The 18,794-nt window shown below is 50.4% G+C and overlaps 2 protein-coding genes across 10 annotated transcripts in view; one reads left to right on the forward strand and one right to left on the reverse strand.

The window, feature by feature from the left end:
* The first annotated feature begins 4,011 nt into the window (after positions 1 to 4,011).
* LOC120444110 (fatty acid synthase) lies at positions 4,012 to 12,595 on the forward strand. The gene is made up of 5 exons (XM_039623639.2): positions 4,012 to 4,546; positions 4,634 to 11,361; positions 11,424 to 11,519; positions 11,588 to 11,731; positions 11,793 to 12,595. The coding sequence occupies exons 1-5, from the start codon at positions 4,312 to 4,314 to the stop codon at positions 11,904 to 11,906; spliced, it is 7,317 nt and encodes a 2,438-aa protein (XP_039479573.1). The 5' UTR covers positions 4,012 to 4,311; the 3' UTR covers positions 11,907 to 12,595.
* A 1,074-nt stretch (positions 12,596 to 13,669) lies between these two features.
* Positions 13,670 to 18,794, reverse strand: part of LOC120458792 (mucin-17) — a 73,146-nt gene continuing 68,021 nt past the window's right edge. For 8 of the 9 annotated variants that reach the window (XM_039646579.2, XM_039646578.2, XM_039646576.2 and 5 more), the window contains 3 exons: positions 15,924 to 16,119; positions 15,178 to 15,859; positions 13,670 to 15,082 (listed from right to left, as the gene is read on the reverse strand). In XM_039646579.2, the coding sequence (XP_039502513.1) occupies positions 14,068 to 15,082; positions 15,178 to 15,859; positions 15,924 to 16,119 (1,893 nt within the window). In that variant the 3' untranslated portion in view covers positions 13,670 to 14,067. Of the gene's footprint in view, positions 15,083 to 15,177; positions 15,860 to 15,923; positions 16,120 to 16,452; positions 16,646 to 18,794 lie in introns of those variants that run through there. The other variant, XM_039646585.2, reaches the window with a different exon arrangement.

An 18,794-nucleotide genomic window follows, 5' to 3' on the forward strand; every position in this document is an offset into this window, starting at 1 on the left:
CTAACGCCGCATTTAGTACGACCGAACTTCACTAATCAGAACATTGTTAATTTCCTAAACTTATACTATCACAAGGCTTTGCAAACGATCAGGGAAGTTCGCTCGTGTTTCAATTTTACTCGCGTGGTACTCGCATGATTTTCTCGATGAATCACGGCGATCCGAACATTCTGACCCGTGCTGGCTGGCTTTATTGACCCGACATCGGCGTACCTTTCCATAATTGATAATGCCGCCCACTCTATCGCGACAGTGATCTCGCCAGACGATTAATAATCGACGAAAAAGTGGTCCGACTTTGGCGGGCAAATCAAAATATCTACATCTCTGTCACGCACACAACAGCTGACCACTTATCGCTGTTAATGCGAATTTAAGCGTCGCACAGCAACTATAACAGAGGTTTACACCAATAACAGTGGCTTTGGAATGCCGAATTAAAAACACTCTATACCTCAAAATATGTTTGGCAGTCTACTTAAACTCTAACTGTAATGCTGTAAAGTAACGCAAGTTGAATACAATCTTATTAATAATATCTCTTTTGAACACTCTATATTATTATTATATTATTTATAATTATATTCATTATGCAAACATATGATTTAGCAGCTGCTATACATTTTATAAAACGCGCATCTAAAATAATCAATATCCCTTAGAAACTTAATATATGCAGAGTATTCTGCTATCGCATCGCACACAAGGGTTAACATCTAACAGCGTGAGAGCAGAGAGCTGCGAAAAGCTCTCTGCCGGCGTCAGCGTCGGCGTCGCGTCGGCGGGCGTCATATAAAAGCCGGCGCTCACCTGATTCTCGCATTTCCGTTCGTCGCAGCATTCCGCCGTTGTCGTGTTTTTCCAAAACGCTACGCTACGTTTAATTCCCAAAGAACATAACCGTGTGTGGCAGAGTAATTTGCAAAAACTAATAGCTACACCACATAACGGCAGCTAACGGAGAACTTTGAGTCGAAAGCAGCAGCACCAGCAGCAGCAGCAACAGCAGAGCCCGAAAGTTTCAGTTTCTGGATTATAACGGTTTCCCCACTCAGTCAGGACCAACTGTAAAGGAACACCCCCCTCGAATCCAAAACCGAATACGCCGCGCAGCCCTCCGCCCGCTCCACTCCAAGAACTCGAAAAACAGCTGTCGAGGAATCGCCTGATTTCTAGGTATGTACAAAAAATGGCAGCCGCAGGAATAAAACAGCCCCTGTTTCCATGTGTGTGTGTGTGCGCGTGCTGGTGTGCGGAAGAGAAAATGAAAACGAAATTTTCGCTGGACAAAAAGTGAATTTCTAACAAAACAAATAAGAAGCTGAAAAAACGGAAAAGTGTGCAAAAAAAAAAAAAGGAGAAAATGGTTAGATCAAGCGTCTCCAAGTGATCAGTCGCGAAGTCGGCTAAAAATACGAATTACTAAGCTCGCACTTGCCGTCCAGTGCTTTTGACCTTTAGGACCCTTCAAAGTGTTGTTCCACACCAAACGCCCCCCAAAACAGCAGTTCCTGCTGCGCTGAGACACCAAATTACACGCTAATTGCGAGTCGTGGATGGTGGGGCAGCTGGTGGAGAAGGTCCAAGTCCCCGGACTTCTCGCGTCTGGCGTTGTAAGGAGTGCTCCATATAGGGGCTTCGCGATAGGGTTTCCCCTTCTAATTGCCACGAAGGAGCTGTTCTATTTCTACGATTTCCTTGCCAGACAACGGCAGCTTGATCCTTTTGCAAATATATGAGTTCCATATCGGAAATCCTTCCTCAATATTTCCTTTATAAACTGCCAAATGACATTTTTCCGACCCCAAACCTTCTGAAATGACAAATCCAATGATTTCCTGGTTGCGTGTGGCAATTTCATTATTTTACAACCATGCTAACTGCACAGCCATTAAGACAGTTACTAAAAATTAAATTTGAAATTGCTTGTAATACGAAAATTGGGCTATCTGCGTTTTTAGCTAAAGTCAACCAATAGAAAAACAAATATTATAAATTTTACTTCGAAATTACATTTGAAATTAGCGTGATAAATGAAATGAATGTGTGAAAAAATTACGATATAAAATTCTAGCTAAATTCCTAAAGCAAAATAAATATCTCAAACACTCTTAGCTTAGCTCTATTAAATAAATGCCCAAAAAGCTGAAAGTGAGTTATCAAGCGATCGCTTTGCATAAAACAACAACACCCAGCAAGCCATAAAGACGGCCACACTCCCCGATCCCCAATCTCCAAACCCCCAAACAAAAAAACAAACAAGAATGGGGCTATTGATTGTGTGATTGGAAAATTTCGAGTGTCTGGCTAATCTTTATCGGCTAATAGAGTCGTCGCTTCCTGAAGAACACGCGTCCGCCGGCGATCAAACATTTCCGATTCAGGTGCACAGTCGTATGAGTAGGCAGTGCTGCCTTATCAGCCTTATCACTACCATTCCGTTTCGGAATCACCCCATGGCCCAGTCCCAGTCAGAGTCAGTTTCGCAATCCCAATCAGAGTCATTATCATCTTGTTCATGAACTTGAAGCGTCACACCGAGATTCGTTGTGGGTTGTGGGTTGGGGATGTGGGTTTTGGGTTTGGGGCAGGGGCTGTGCTGTGCTGACGCGTACAGAAGTACTTTGGGCCCCAATCGATGGCTGCGAGAATGGAGCCGAGTGCATAAACAAACAGTGTGGAGTGGAAAAGGGAGGGCTATGTTTGTCGCCCGTGTTTACCTATCCAATGACGCAACTTTCGCTATATGCTATATGGCCTGATGATGGAGGTAGATCGATTGCGGGCGGTGGCGGTGGCGGGGGCGTGGGCCATCGATAAATCAATAGGCGCTAGCTTAATTGCTGTAAAAGGATAGTTCTCACCGTCGGATTTTGCAAGTCTATCCATCGGTAGACCAAGCGATCTGGAGAGACTATGAAAATAATACTTCAATGAACTTGAGAAATCACGCCACCTTATCTCACTAAACAAATGGTACACGCGTCGAGCTCGTGTGTCTGTGTGTGTGTGTGTATGTACACACATGGCGGTGGGGACTTTTGGGGCTGCGACTTGACTATATGCCGCTCTCTTTGGCTCCCACCACCGATTCGGATGCCGATTACAATAGCAAAACATAAACATAGAAGTCTGGTCGAGCCAACGGCCGTTTGATAGATAAGCTAGCTGAGTCGCACGACTTTTACCGGCAGTTTGTAGTGGCTACACGCGGAGAAATGGATGTGTCATTTGCAAATGCTTCCCGCATTTACATATATGGTTCCATATATGTATACATATATGATTAATAACATTTGAATTTAGAAGAAACTCATGGCTGTACAGCGAATCACAACGATTTGCGTTGCATTTTGTTCTCAGTGTACTGCCTATTTCTGTTGTGTTGCTGACCGCTCATGTTCTCGTTCTTCCTCTTCTAACGACGCTTTCGGCTTCCCCAGATTTCAGCTTAAGCCCACTCCGCCAGCTCCGCTCATTATATAGTTTCCCTTCTTTTGTTGAATCATTCGATTTTGCACATCGTACGAGTTTCTCGGCGAATAAGAAAGCAGCTTGCCGTTTGCAGTCGCTCGGTGTGAGTGTGTGCGGCCTATGTTAACGCGAATGGTGTGGCACTGTTAACGAGGCTGCCACAAGTTGCTGTTAACGGTCAGCTCCAGTCGCTGGCTTCAAAGCGGCAAGCCGCCCATAACAAATAATGCCGTGTGCCGGTATATGCGCGGTCAAAGCTCCGGCGGCGCGGCATCACCTGATTTGCAATTTGTACACCAACTTTCCACCAGCTGAACATTCAAACAGAAAAAAAAAACGAATGGCCCGGCATCCCGCTCCAGAGAGCGAAAGCTCTGCGGTTGCGGGTGGCAGCGAGCTTTTGCCGTGTTAACTTAACAGCGAGGGGTGGCAGACAAGTTACAGATGCGGCATAATGATCACAATTTCAAAATATTTAATACACCAAATGACTTGTAATAACAAACCCATTCCCGCCCTCTTTTCCCATTACAGCCCCTACAACTAAACCTGTTGCAAGCCGTGGACCAGCCGCATCCTGTTGCTTTCAAGCCCAACAATTGCAGCACCCATCAGCCCCAACATTCCCCCAGCACCCAAAGCAACGGAAAGAGCGCTCGCGCCAATCGCCGCCGACGCCGCAGACGCAACAAGCAGCAGCAGAATTCGCAGCAACCTGACGCATTCCGGGATACCGACGCGCAGCTAACACCGAGCACCTCCTCGTCCACCCCGCACTCTGCACCCAACGATAGACAGGACCAACTGAACTCCCACTTTAATCACAAATCAATCAACATGCCCGCCCGATTCGCCGAGGAAGTCATCACCGCTGAGCCCGCACAGCGTGCCGCCCCCCAATTGGACCTGGGTGGTGGTCACTATGTGCCCCGCCAGCAGCACCTCAACGATGAGGTCGCCATCACCGGTTTCTCTGGCCGTCTGCCGGAGAGCTCCACCATCGAGGAGTTCAAGCAGAACCTTTTCGATGGCGTTGACATGGTCAACGATGATCCCCGCCGCTGGGAGCGTGGTAAGATCAACTACCAAAGCAGTTCTCATAAAGAATAGCTTTCATTTCGGTAGTTACTAACTAATGGGTTAACCGCCTTCGTTCCAGGTCTGTACGGACTTCCCGACAGGATTGGCAAGCTCAAGGAGAGCGATCTGGAGAACTTCGACCAGCAGTTCTTCGGTGTGCACCAAAAGCAGGCAGAGTGCATGGACCCACTGCTGCGCATGCTGCTGGAGCTCACCCATGAGGCCATCATTGATGCTGGTCTAAATCCAAGTGATCTGCGTGGATCCCGCACTGGTGTCTACATCGGTGTGTCCAACTCGGAGACTGAGCAGCACTGGTGCAGCGATGCCGACCGCGTGAACGGCTACGGCTTGACTGGATGTGCCCGTGCCATGTTTGCCAACCGCATCTCCTTCACCTTTGATTTCAAGGGACCCAGCTACAGCATTGATACCGCTTGCTCCAGTTCTCTGTACGCCTTGGAGCAGGCCTTTTCCGACATGCGCGAGGGAAAGGTCGACAATGCCCTGGTCGCCGGAGCTGGTCTGATCCTCAAGCCCACCATGTCGCTGCAGTTCAAGCGACTGAACATGTTGAGCCCGGACGGCAGCTGCAAGGCCTTCGATGAGTCTGGCAATGGATACGTCCGTTCCGATGGTTGTGTGGTGCTGCTTCTGCAGCGCACCTCGGCAGCCAGGCGTGTGTATGCCTCCATCCTCAATGTGCGCACCAACACGGATGGTTTCAAGGAGCAGGGAATCACCTACCCTATTGGCAAGATGCAAAACCGTTTGATCCGCGAAACCTACGAGGAGATTGGTCTTAACCCCGCCGATGTCGTTTACGTGGAGGCCCACGGTACCGGAACCAAGGTGGGCGATCCCCAGGAGGTGAACTCCATCACTGACTTTTTCTGCAAGGACCGTACGACCCCTCTGCTGATTGGCTCGGTCAAGTCCAACATGGGTCACTCGGAGCCCGCTTCTGGTGTCTGCTCTGTGGCCAAGATCCTGATCGCCATGGAGGAGGGCGTCATTCCCGGCAACTTGCACTATAACAAGCCCAACCCCGATCTTTATGGACTCGTTGATGGACGTCTTAAGGTGGTCGACAAGAATCTGCCTTGGAACGGTGGCATCATCGGCCTGAACTCCTTCGGTTTCGGAGGAGCCAACGCTCACGTTATCTTGAAATCGAACCCCAAACCCAAGGCTTTGACCCCCAAGGATGGAGCACTGAAAGTTGTCGTCGCCTCTGGACGCACCTTTGAGGCTGTGGAGCAGTTGCTCGAGTCCGCATCCACTAATGCCGATGATGATGAGTATCTGCAACTGATCAACGAGATCCACTCGAAGGCTATTCCGAATCACTTCTTCCGTGGCTACGGAGTGGTGAGCAGCAAGGGCACCCACCAGCGTGAGGTGATCGAGTCTAACGACGACAAGCGCCCTATTTGGTACATCTACTCCGGCATGGGCAGCCAGTGGGCTAGCATGGCCAAGGATCTGATGCAGATCGAAGCCTTCGCTAAGACCATTCAGAGGTGTGCCGATGTCTTGAAGCCCGAGGGAGTGGATCTAATCGATGTCCTCACCCGCTCCACAGACAAGAGCTTCGAAAACATTCTGAACTCCTTCATCTCGATCGCTGCCATGCAGGTGGCTCTTACGGATCTGCTCAGCTCTCTGGGCATCCACCCCGACGGAATTGTGGGTCACTCTGTGGGAGAGCTCGGATGCGCCTACGCCGATGGCTGCTTCACCCCCGAGCAGACCGTGCTGGCTGCTTACTGGCGAGGAAAGAGCATTCTGGACACCCAACTGGCCAAAGGCAAGATGGCCGCTGTGGGCTTGAGCTGGGAAGATGCGCACAGCCGTGTGCCCAGCGATTGCTTCCCGGTGTGCCACAACAGCGAGGACAACTGCACCATCTCCGGCCCGGAGCCTTCCATTGAGGCTCTGGTCGCTAAGCTGAATGCGGAGGGAGTGTTTGCCAAGGCAGTGAACTCCTCCGGCTACGCTTTCCACAGCAAGTACATCGCTGAGGCTGGACCCAAGCTACGCAAGAGCCTGGAGAAGATCATCCCCAACGCCAAGAACCGTACCGCCCGCTGGATCAGTACCAGCATCCCAGAATCCGCTTGGAACACGCCTGTGGCCAAGCAATCCTCGGCCGCTTACCACGTCAACAATCTGCTGTCGCCGGTGCTCTTCCACGAGGCTCTTCAGCACGTGCCCAAGAACGCCATTTCCGTGGAGATTGCTCCCCACGGCCTGCTGCAGGCAATCCTCAAGCGCGCCCTGGGTCCTGATGCCACCAATCTGAGCTTGGTGAAGCGCGGCCACGAGAACAACGTTGAGTTCTTCCTCACCAATGTGGGCAAACTCTTCGCCGCTGGTGCCCAACCCCAGGTACTCACTTTGGTGCGTCCTATTAGCTACCCAGTGGGTCGCGGTACCCCCATGTTAAACTCCAAGGTCGGATGGGACCACACCCAGAAGTGGCTGGTGGCCAAGTTCGGCAAGGAAACTTCTTCCGGTGAGACCATCGTGGAAGTCGATCTCTCCAAGGAGGATGATGCTTTCCTCGCGGGACACACGATCGACGGACGTATCCTCTTCCCAGCTACCGGCTACATGACTCTGGCTTGGCAGACATTCGCCAAGATGCAGGGCAGTGAGTTCCACAAGACCCCGGTGGTAATGAAGAACCTCGTGTTCCACCGAGCCACTATTCTGAACAAGAACGCAGTGGTCAAGTTTGGCATTAACTTCTTTGATGGAACTGGCGCTTTTGAGATTTGCGAGAGCGGTAGCTTGGCGGTTTCTGGAAAAATCACCATTCCCGAGTCCATTGACAACGAGGAGCTGCCTCTGGAGGAGCAAACCCCCAGCGCTGTTGCCAAGGAGCTTGGCACCAACGATGTGTACAAGGAGCTGCGTCTGCGAGGCTACGACTACGCTGGAATTTTCCGCGGCATTGTTCGTTCCGACACGGTGGCCTCCACCGGAAAGCTTCAGTGGGTGGACAACTGGATTAGCTTCATGGACACCATGCTGCAGTTCAGTATCCTGAGCAAGAACCTTCGTGAGCTGTACCTGCCCACTCGCATCGAGCGAGCGGTGATTAATCCCGCCAAGCACTTCGAGTTGCTGAGCGCCCTCACCAAGGAGGAACAGGTGGAGACTGGACTACCTGTGCAGTGGTACAGCGACATTAACGTGATCAAGAGTGCAGGCGTGGAGCTGCGCGGCCTGAAGGCCAATCTCGCCCAGCGTCGTCCTGGCACACAGGCTCCTCCCACTTTGGAGCGCTACCAGTTTGTGCCCAACAACAACACCACGGATCTGAACGAAAACTCTGAGAAGGCTCGCCTGCAGGCTTTGGATGTGGCCATCCAGGTGATCATCGAGAACTCCAGCGGAGCCGTTAAGCTAAAGGGCGTGGAACTGGCCAACGGCCGCAACCCCGACGTGTTGGTTGCCAACCGTCTGCTGCAGATTATCGAGGGTGAGCCCGTGCTCACTGGTGATGTGGCTGTGGTCACATCGAACAACAATGAGGAGACCATAACCGCCGCCCTAGGAGACTCTGGTGTACGTGTGGTGTCCAAGGATGTGCTGAAGGAACCGGTAGAGCAGAACTGTCACTTCGTCTTTGGCATCGACGTCCTTTCCCGCCCGGACACCAAAACCCTGGAGAACTCCATTGCCAGCATTCGCGAGAACGGCTTCCTGATCCTTGAGGAGACGCTGCCCACTTACACCAAGACAGGCCGTGCCCTGCTGACCAAATTTGGATTCGTTGCCGTTCAGGAACAGAGTCTGGGAGCCACCCGAGTTCTGGTCCTCGCCCGCAAGGCTGTTGATCTCAAGACCCGTAAGTCCGTTGTGGTTGTGGCCACCGAGCAGAACTTCAACTGGGTGGATGATTTGAAGGCCGCTCTGGCTACTGCCACCACGGAGGAGCAGTATGTGTACGTGGTGTGCCAGGGAGAGGAGCTGTTTGGAGCCGTGGGTCTGATGACCTGCATCAAGAACGAGAATGGCGGCAAACTGGCTCGCCTCGTTTTCGTGCAAGATGCCAAGGCTGAGAAGTTCTCCCTCACATCGACCCTTTACCGCCAGCAGCTGGAGAAGGATCTTATCTCGAACGTGCTGAAGAACGGCGCCTGGGGCACTTTCCGTCACCTGAAACTGGAGACCCAGCAGGCCACACTCCAAGTGGAGCACGCCTATGTAAACGCTCTGGTCAAGGGTGATCTTGCTTCGCTCAAGTGGATCGAGGCTGCCCAGGCAGATACCGCTGCAACTGTCGACAAGAACCTGGAAACTTGCACCGTCTACTATGCGCCCATCAACTTCCGTGACGTTATGTTGACCTCTGGTAAACTGGCCGCGGATGCTTTGCCTGGAGATCTGGCTGAGCAAGATTGTGTGCTGGGTCTGGAGTTCGCTGGACGCGATACCCAGGGTCGTCGTGTGATGGCCATGGTGCCGGCCAAATCACTGGCCACCACCTGCGTGGCCAGCAAGCGCATGATGTGGCAGATCCCTGAGAAGTGGACCATGGAAGAGGCCTCGACCGTTCCTTGCGTCTACTCCACCGTCTACTACGCTCTGGTTGTGCGAGGACAGATGAAGAAGGGTGAGAAGATCCTCATTCACGCTGGCTCCGGCGGAGTTGGTCAGGCGGCCATCTCTGTGGCTCTGGCCCATGGACTGACCGTGTTCACCACGGTGGGCAGCAAGGAAAAGCGTGAGTTCCTGCTGAAGCGATTCCCCAAACTGCAGGAGCGCAACATCGGCAACTCCCGAGACACCTCCTTCGAGCAGTTGGTCCTTCGCGAGACCAAGGGACGTGGAGTCGATCTGGTGCTGAACTCGCTCTCTGAGGAGAAACTGCAGGCCTCGATCCGCTGCCTGGGTCTGAATGGACGCTTCCTGGAGATTGGCAAATTCGATTTGAGCAACAACAGCCCACTCGGAATGTCCGTTTTCCTCAAGAACACCTCATTCCACGGCATTTTGCTGGACAGTGTGATGGAGGGCGAGGAGGAGATGCAAAACCAGGTTGTCTCCCTGGTCGCAGAGGGCATCAAGACCGGAGCCGTTGTACCCCTTCCCACCTCGGTGTTTAACGACCAGCAGGTGGAGCAGGCCTTCCGTTTCATGGCCTCCGGCAAGCACATTGGCAAGGTCGTGATCAAGGTTCGTGATGAGGAGGCTGGCAAGAAGGCGCTGCAGCCCAAGGCGCGCCTGATCAACGCCATTCCACGCACCTACATGCACCCGGAAAAGAGTTACATCCTGGTTGGAGGTCTTGGAGGATTCGGTCTGGAGCTGACCAACTGGTTGGTGACCCGTGGAGCCCGCTACATTGTGCTGACCTCTCGTTCCGGTGTTAAGACCGGTTATCAGGGTCTGATGATCCGCCGCTGGCAGGAACGTGGCGTCAAGGTGGTGATTGATACCAGTGATGTGACCACCGCCGCTGGAGCCAAAAAGCTGCTGGAGAACAGCAACAAATTGGCTTTGGTCGGAGGCATCTTCAACCTGGCCGCTGTTCTTCGCGATGCATTGATCGAGGATCAGACCGCCAAGGACTTCAAGACAGTTGCTGACCCCAAGGTGACGGCCACCAAATACCTGGATCAGTACTCTCGCGCTATCTGCACAGAGCTGGACTACTTCATCTGCTTCTCCAGTGTTTCCTGCGGTCGTGGTAACATTGGTCAGACCAACTACGGATTGGCCAACTCCGCGATGGAGCGAATTTGCGAGCAGCGCCAGGTCAGCGGATTCCCGGGCACCGCCATCCAGTGGGGAGCCATTGGAGACACCGGTCTGGTCCTGGAGAACTTGGGTGACAACGACACCGTGATTGGAGGAACCCTGCCCCAGAGGATGCCCTCTTGCCTGCAGACCATCGACCTGTTCCTGCAACAGCCCCATCCCGTGGTTGCCTCCATGGTTGTGGCCGAGAAGCGCAAGTCGGATCAGTCGGCTGGAGTCAGCCTAATTGCCACCATTGCCAACATCCTTGGTCTCCGGGACACCAAGAATATCCAGGACGGAGCTTCGCTTGCTGATCTTGGAATGGATTCTCTGATGAGCGCTGAGATCAAACAGACATTGGAGCGAAACTTTGACATTGTTCTGTCCGCCCAGGAGATCCGTCAGCTCACCTTCGGAGCCCTCAAGGCCATGGATGGTGGAGCTGAAGTGAAGCCAGCTGCAGCTGCTCCCGCTGCCGCCGCTGGAGCCACAGAGGTAACCATCACTTCTGGAGGATCCTCGCGCACAGCCAGTCCCATGGGCGATGGAACGCAGGTGGTGTTCACCACCTCCCTCATTCCCACTGAGGCAATTGTACAACTGGAGACAAAGGCACCTGCGAACAGCAAACAGAGCCCCATCTTCTTTATTTCCCCGATCGAGGGCTTCGCCTCCGCATTGGAGCCGCTGGCCAAGCGATTGGAGGTGCCCGCCTATGGACTGCAGTTCACGGAAGCCGTGCCCTCCGATTCCCTGGAATCGGCAGCCAAGTTCTTCATCAAGCAACTGCGCACCGTCCAGCCAAAGGGTCCGTACAAACTAGCCGGATACTCCTTCGGCTGCCTGCTCACCTACGTGATGGCCGGTATTCTGGAAGAGACCAACGAGGTGGCCAATGTGATCATGTTGGACGGAGCCCCATCCTACGTCAACTGGTACACGAGCAGCTTCAAGCAGCGTTACACTGACGGCACCAACGCCGACAATGACAACCAGAGCTACGGTTTGGCCTACTTTGGAATCGTGCTGGCCAACATTGACTACAAGGCGGTAAGTAGCTAAACTTAATATGGCAATAGTGCGAATTGTAATTTAAAATGCATTTTATACAGCTGGTGCGTCTGCTACTGGTGATCCCCACATGGGAGGAGAAACTGGAGAGGTTCGCCGAGCTGATGAGCAATGAGATCACTCAGCCCGTGGAAACGGTAAGAACATAAAGCCTCCCGGAATGACAGATCACAATTTACTAAATGCTTTTCACGCCAACTTACAGATCAAGAAATCCGCCACTCTGTTCTACAAGAAACTGGAGCTGTCCGATGGCTACCAGCCCACTCTGAAGCTCAAGTCGAGCGTGACCTTGGTCAAGCCCACAGACAACTCTGCCAAGCTGGACGAGGACTATCGCCTTAAGGAGGTAAGTTTGTGCACAACCCATAAGAAGCACGCAAATTCTAAATGGTCATTCGTATTCGCAGGTCTGCACAAAGCCCGTGGAAGTACACACTGTTGAGGGCAACCACCGCACCTTCCTCATCGAGGATAAGTCCCTGAAGACCATCCAGAGCATACTGAAGCGTCTGTTCAACTAGGCTAGAAAGAGGATTAGCATTAGAGTTGTGGATATGGCAAAGCACAACTACCCACACGATCATCACCCTCTCACCGTCACTCACATCCAATACTCGGGTTCTATGCACCATGTGGAACCACGGAATACATCGACACCTAGTTAGCATACTTAGTGAATGAATTTACGTTGTTGAGCTGCAAGGAATTGCTCGCCCCATCCCAGTTACGCACAGCTAGAAGAGATCGGATCGGCGTCGATCGGATTGAATCTGCCTAACTGCTGTCTTGCAGGGCTGTAGGCTTTGGTCCAAAATTTAGCCTACAGTCGTTGCGATTCCGGGCAGTTGAAATGATGCAAGATGAAAGAGAGCCCGGTCCATAACACTTAACGCTTTGTGCACCGTACAATTCAGTACCCGACATTCCTTGAGAGCTAGGCGGCACCAGACGTCCCAACTTACCAAATATAAATTTTATGCTCTATCTATAATGTATGTCGCATAATATAGTTTTATTGCCTAGTTGTAAGCCTACAGTTTGTAGTCGCGCATGTAATGAATTTCATTCCTCGAACTAACCCAAGAAGGAGACTACAACATTCGTTATCTCTCTTGATGTATAAAATAATCGCCCCAAAAATTATCACTCATGAATATTGTGGATATTAAAATTACACCATACTAAAGAATAAAAAAAAATAAATAACGAATGCCGTTTTATTTATTAGTTTTAGTAAAATTCCAAAGATCAGCCAGATGACGTGGTCCATTCCCAAGCCCCCCTCCAAGATGAAAAAGTGGATGCATTTTTGAAACAATTACTTATTTATTTAAGGGTTTTGAAATTATTTAGCAAAAAATATTTATAGTGGTTTTTTAACTGTACCATTTTACTTATTTTCCCTTGAAACTTTTTTTCTGACAGTTTCCGCACCGTCTCTTACAGAATATTCATTTTGATGGGTGTCGGGAGCTCTTAGTATCTCACACATAATATAAAATAACATACTTAAAAGTTAATGACAATGCTGCATGTTACAAAGTTAGCGTATCCAGAACCTATACATATAAAACTCGCATATTTCGGACACAATTCAATGATAACAAAATAAAAACGTAACATAAACTAATGTAGTTAGGCTAGAACTAATATATAAATCATTCCGTACGAACTAATTGATTTCAATTTCTTTCATTCGCCCTACGCTTTCATAAGACATTAAAGACTAAATAATAAATACATATATAAAACACAAAATTAAAGCTTAGCTCGGTCGGCGATGCAGCTTCAGACCTCTGACACTCTAATTGGTACATTATAATATAGGCGTGGCAGGGGGCGGATACCTCCCCTGGTCCACAAATAGCGGGCATTAGGTTTTCAATTAAGGACATCGAGTGAGTTGTATATTTGAGCTCAAGAGAGGTTAGTATCTGGGTTGGATCGAGTAACATGTCCGACATCGGCGATTGCGAGTTGCGGTTAGAATACAATATCAATATCGCTAGTCATACAAATACTTATAGTGTGTGGTATAGTAATAAGTTGCTTGGTTTTATGCAAATATTCATACTGTTTCATCTAAATGCTACCCATTACTGTTTTCTGTGTAGTTTGAAACTGTTTTAAATACGCATCTATGCGCTCTAAACTTTGTTTAGCTTTGTGTGTGGCTTCGATCCTCGTGCCTCGAACCGTGCCGGTTTAAAAAAGTTCTTCCCTCATTTATGTTTTTCAATTCCCCCCAGTTGCTGTGACGGCTCCGCTTGCTGTGCTCGACTAATTGTTAGATTATTAATATATTTTATGAGCGCCTTCTATGAGCTACCATACTGCTAAATGCAATTATTTACACAATCATTTCAGTTAAGAACGTACGAATTAGCATTATATATTTTTGTGTATCTTCATAATTTCTGCACGGGTCTATAGAAGTGAAAACGCTAAGCTATGCTTCCGACTATGACTTGCACCTTCGCCGCAAGGGCCCGACACCTACTCCCTTATTATTTTGTTTTACAAATTGGTTTTAGCGCTTTAGAAGCTATCATCGCTGTCGCTGTGCTCCGGCTGCTCCTCTCCCACGATCAGCTCATCCTGATCCTCCTCAATGTCCTCACTTTCATAAGCCTCTTCAGCCGCCTCGGCGATCTGGTCGACGTGCTCCTCGTAGGCAGCATGTCATGCCAGTCCGTTGACATCGGCGGCGTCCTCTGACCAGCTTACCTCCATGGGGGTGCAGGGCAGAGCTTCCTCGATGGACATGCGGGATGGTGGTTGCTTTGGCCTCTTGGATAGGGATCCGCCCGATGCTGTGCTGGAGGCGGATGAGCTGCGCATTATGTCCTCGGATGAGGCCGAACAGCTCTCGTCCTCCGAGTTAGCACCGGAGACCATAGCCTCGCCGGCGGACTCCTGAATTTCTTGGAACTTCTTTGCCTCGCTGGACATTAGCTTCATGGTGGAGCTGCGCGGACGCATCTCTATTCCCGGGGCTTGTGGTGAACTGGAGCACAGTGGAATATCCTCGGGCCAGTCGGCCAGGTTCAACTCGTCTTGTTGCTTCTTCCTTTGGCCAGACGATTCGCACACAGCCGAGCTAGAGGCGGAGGCTTTGATGCACATCGATTGGGAGCGAGCCCTGGACAGAGGACGACCCTCAGACTCCGCGGAATTACAGCTGCTTCGCAGAAGTGCCGTGGCCGACATGCTCTGACTCAGGGGATTGGGATGAGCAGGGGAAGAACCGCCATTTGTGGCCGACCCATTGGAGTGGCCATTGCTCACCGATGTTTGCCTTCGCTGGATGGGGCACCGCTCGTTGTTGCTTCGCAATGAGCCCGCCCTGCGCACAATCTTTGATGTGCCCTTGAACGACTCATCGTCGATCTCTAGCGTCCAGCTGACGGAATCATTTCGTTCAATCATTCCCTTCATCACTGGGGAAGTGGGCGAGGAGGTGGTCACAGCGATCTCCAGACCACTGCGGCCAAGGCTGCATCGGCTGTGGTTAGATAGGCTGATGTCGTGGGAACCAGTGGAAAGATCTAGCAATTTAGACTCAGCCGACTGTAGCTGCATGGATTTCTGCTTAAGGTGGTACTGTAGCTCCTCTTTGTCATAGGTCAGCCGCGTGCGCTTGATGCTCTCATATTTGTAGGCCTTCTGAAGTTCCTCCATCTTTTGCTGTATTTCCCTGAAAGAGATGAAATTTTGGTTAGTTTTCACTCAAGTGGGGGTAAATTGGGGATGTTTATTGACTCAAATGTAAACATCTTTCTTGCTACTTACTTCTCCTTTTCGGTCTTGGCCTCCAGTTCGGTGCGCAGCATCTCGTTTTGGGCCTCCAGAAGAGCCACGCGGTTACTCAGTTTCAGCCGCTCCTCGCTCTCATGAATCAGATCCGCCTTGGCCTTGCTGAGGGCAGAGATCTCCGCCTGCTTGAGCTCAAGCACGCAGCGCAGGCTGTCGGCCTCGCTGGTCAGGCGGTTGAGTTCGGCGGACGCGTTGTCCGGCAAACTGATGCAGGGACTGCGGCGCTGTGAGGATGTGCGCAGCACAGAGATTTCGTCCTGGGACAACGCCAGCCGATCCCTCAAGTCGCGTTCGTTGTGCTCCTTGTTGGCCTTCAGGGTGTTCAGCTCCTTGGTGAGGCTCTTGACCCGATCGATCAGATCCTGCTCCCGCTGATTGGCCTCGGACAGCCGGGCGGCGTGAACGTTCTCCTTGCGAATTAGCTTCTCGCGGTGCCCCTGCTCCTCGGCCTCCACCTGCTGTAGACGTGTCTGCAGCTCCTGGATCTTCTGCTCGGCCGTGCGCAGATAGTCCTGCTTCAGTGCGAGTTTGTGGGAGACCTCCATGCTGTAGGCCTCCTGCGCCTGTTTGCTCTCCTCCTCCTTGGCACGCAGTTGGGACTCCAGTTCGCAGAACCTTTGCTTCGCAAGCATTTGCACCTCCAATACTTTCTCTTCAGCTGTAAAGCAAAACGGGATTCATTAGCCATCTTTCGTAAGAACATAAAGATTCAAAGTACCCACCTTGCTTCAGTTCAGTGCGATGCAGATGATCCCTCTCCTGCTGCCGCTGCACCCACTCAACGTCCTTGGCGTGCAGATCCTCGCGTAGCCGATCGCAATCCCTTTGCGTCTGCTGTAGCAGCGAAATGGTCTCCTCCAGCGTTCCCTTGGTCCGGGCGCATTGCTCTTTGGTCTCCTTGCAGGCAAACGCATCCAGCTGTAATCCGAAAAAGAAACAAACAACCACGGTTAGAGTCGCTATAAATCCAGCTATAAAATCGGGGTCCTTGCAGGTAGCCACTTTGGGTAATTAAAAAGAAATTTTTGCATCTCGATCTCGAGAGTTTGCGCGGAAGTCGCACAAAGGCAAATTGTTGAGTGGCAATGTCGCGGAGACAATGTCTTTGAGCCAGGGAAATTCCGCGGGAAGACAATGGCTTGAGGGTCTCGTTCGAGAGGTTTGTATCACGGTCTAAGGTTGCCGGGGAAATCCCGCTCAATAAATTTGTACAACTTTCAATTGGTTGTATCCACTATATGCCAAGCATACCTGTTGATGTTCGAACGCCTGAGCAAAGTTAAAGTTATCCGTAAAAGTAGTGGCAGTCGGAGTGCTGGGCACCGTCCAACTGATGAGATCGATGTCCAGGTCCATGGTCTGTGCCGATAGATTCTCGTTGGTGAACTCAAAATTGTCAAACATTTTGCCTTCGTTCTGCGCGCAGAGTTGTGTGTTGAACACGAATACTTGTAGTAGACTGATGGCCCATTTTGGCCAGCATCCGCTTTTATAGCAGAGATCACCAGGTAGTGAGAGATCAGGGAAATGAACGGCGGAGGAGGACTTCCGCAGGTAGCGAGGGATCAAACAAACATCCCCGGATATGGCCAGCAAAATATTTACAAGGGATTCCGAGGCAGACGGTCCAAGTAAAAATGCGCTTCTAAAAACATGCTGGGAAAAGGGTGAAGAGGGTTTCGGCATTCTTGCTCCAGCAGGAACAGAAAAAACTGAGCCATGCAATGAGTTGGTGGGTGTAGCCCTGTTGGTGGGCCACGCCCTGCCCGACCGAGGATTTCCAGGGCGGATCCACCCAAAAGGCTTAGCGATCGCTGGCCAACTTCATGTGGTTTGGGATCAACCCGCCGAGAACATTGGTCACGCGTCCGCCAGCTGAAGGCGGTAAGCAATTTTCCGTTTTTGGGGCGTCCAGAGGGCACTTCAATTCCGCCGTAATGGCGCGCACCTTCTCTGCAACACTTTGGGTGGATGCGTGTCGAAGTTTCGGAGCGCCTCAAAGTATCTCGTAGTGGATTTAATGGAAACGACTCTCAAGTGCCTGTCACGAATGCGATTCAGCTATTGCAAATCGCAATTTGCACAGGAGTTTAGTTACCACTTGAATTGGCAAATTAGCGAAGGAACTGAGTTGGCTTTTTTTCCTTACAATTCAATGAGTTATCGTGTCCATCAATAAACTCTTTGTTTTGTGTTTTTTAAGATAGAAATCCCATGTGCGCGATAATTTCCCAAATTATTATTTAACTGGTTTTAAATTGCCACGAACGATTGCAGTGGTCGCCAGTCGCCAGTCGCCTAGCCAAATCTGATCCCCAAATTAAGAGTGGCCGACCAGCGGTTGCAAATTGCCTCGACCACGCCTGCCGTCGCCTTCGCCGCCGTCGATCCTGTCCAGCAAATTAATAGCCATCATGTGGCTGTCCCCGGCGAAATCTCTGTCTCGGCCGAAATCTCAATGTCTCGATGGGTGACAGCCAGCGTAGATTGTGGATGGCCAGTCGACGACAGCGACATTTACCTGACAAGGACGTGTTCGCAATTAAAGTGTTGAAATTAGTGACTTGCCGCCGTGAAACTGGCTCGACTCGGCTGGATTTAATCCTTTTGCCAGCAGTTGAGGCAATTTCACGTAGCGCACTTTGTAATTTATGGATTTAAAGCAATGCCAATGGTCCTTCGCATTTACTAACGCATCGTAAAAACCTAATAAAAGTGCACGCGAGCGTAGTCCTTTCGCAAACGATGTAATGTCCTTGTACCTCTACCTTGCTTCCTCGGTTTTCACACCGAACTGTGAAATCTCTCGCTGGATCACATCTAAATAAATATTTGTGTTGCAACTATTGCAACATCAGTTTAGGCTTTTAGTGGGAAAATATTGCGCGATTGCCGAGTTCCCTGGAAATTTCCATACGGGCAAACAAATCCAAATCCCCTGCATGTTTGCATTTGCGGCCTGGCCGGTAGCCGCCGCGTCCAACAAGTTAGCCAAATATTGTGGTGTGCTCTCCCTTCCGTAATTCCCCCTAATAACACGGGGTTTGTTTTTTCGAAACGTGCCTTAAACAAACACAATAACTCTATGTAAATATGCAAATTGCTTTCGCACGGAAAGGGTTTAAGTAATTTATTCTATACCACTTAGAGGTTTGTCTGTTTATGACATGGCTAAACATTTTATATGTGAAATAAGAGCACCATTAAAATATGTATCTTTACTTGGGTAAAGAATGGCTTAAAGGTTATTTTCTGCCACTGTATGGCACTTCGCAGCTGCAGAATTAAATGCTTTAAATTCCTTTCTTCCTACTTTGCAACTTCCTGCAAATTCCCCCAGCTCAAGGTGCAAAAATTCCGGCAACAGCTTAAGGGATTCTCGAATTTTTCCCCACATTAATGACTTTCCTTTCAAAAAAAAAAGAAAAGTGAAGAGAATCGTTCGCAAATGGCCAACGCAAATGACATCAATACAATGGCCGAAGGAATTATCTTTCATTCTGTGTGCATTGTGTCACTTTCAGCTTGCGTAAGACCGGCTAAATCGGCAGCTTGGTCCTGCAATTGTTTCCATTATCCTGACAGCATTCTGC

Source organism: Drosophila santomea, chromosome 2L (genome assembly GCF_016746245.2).
Source record: "Drosophila santomea strain STO CAGO 1482 chromosome 2L, Prin_Dsan_1.1, whole genome shotgun sequence".
Taxonomy (NCBI): Eukaryota; Metazoa; Arthropoda; class Insecta; order Diptera; family Drosophilidae; genus Drosophila; species Drosophila santomea.

What these genes read in the sequence shown, in the direction of transcription:
- LOC120444110 (XM_039623639.2), top strand. Translation starts at nt 4,312, where the DNA reads ATGCCCGCCCGATTCGCCGAGGAAGTCATCACCGCTGAGCCCGCACAG. An exon ending in TCCCCGCCGCTGGGAGCGTG is followed by an intron (nt 4,547 to 4,633) that starts GTAAGATCAACT and finishes CCTTCGTTCCAG; the next exon opens with GTCTGTACGGACTTCCCGAC. An exon ending in CCAACATTGACTACAAGGCG is followed by an intron (nt 11,362 to 11,423) that starts GTAAGTAGCTAA and finishes CATTTTATACAG; the next exon opens with CTGGTGCGTCTGCTACTGGT.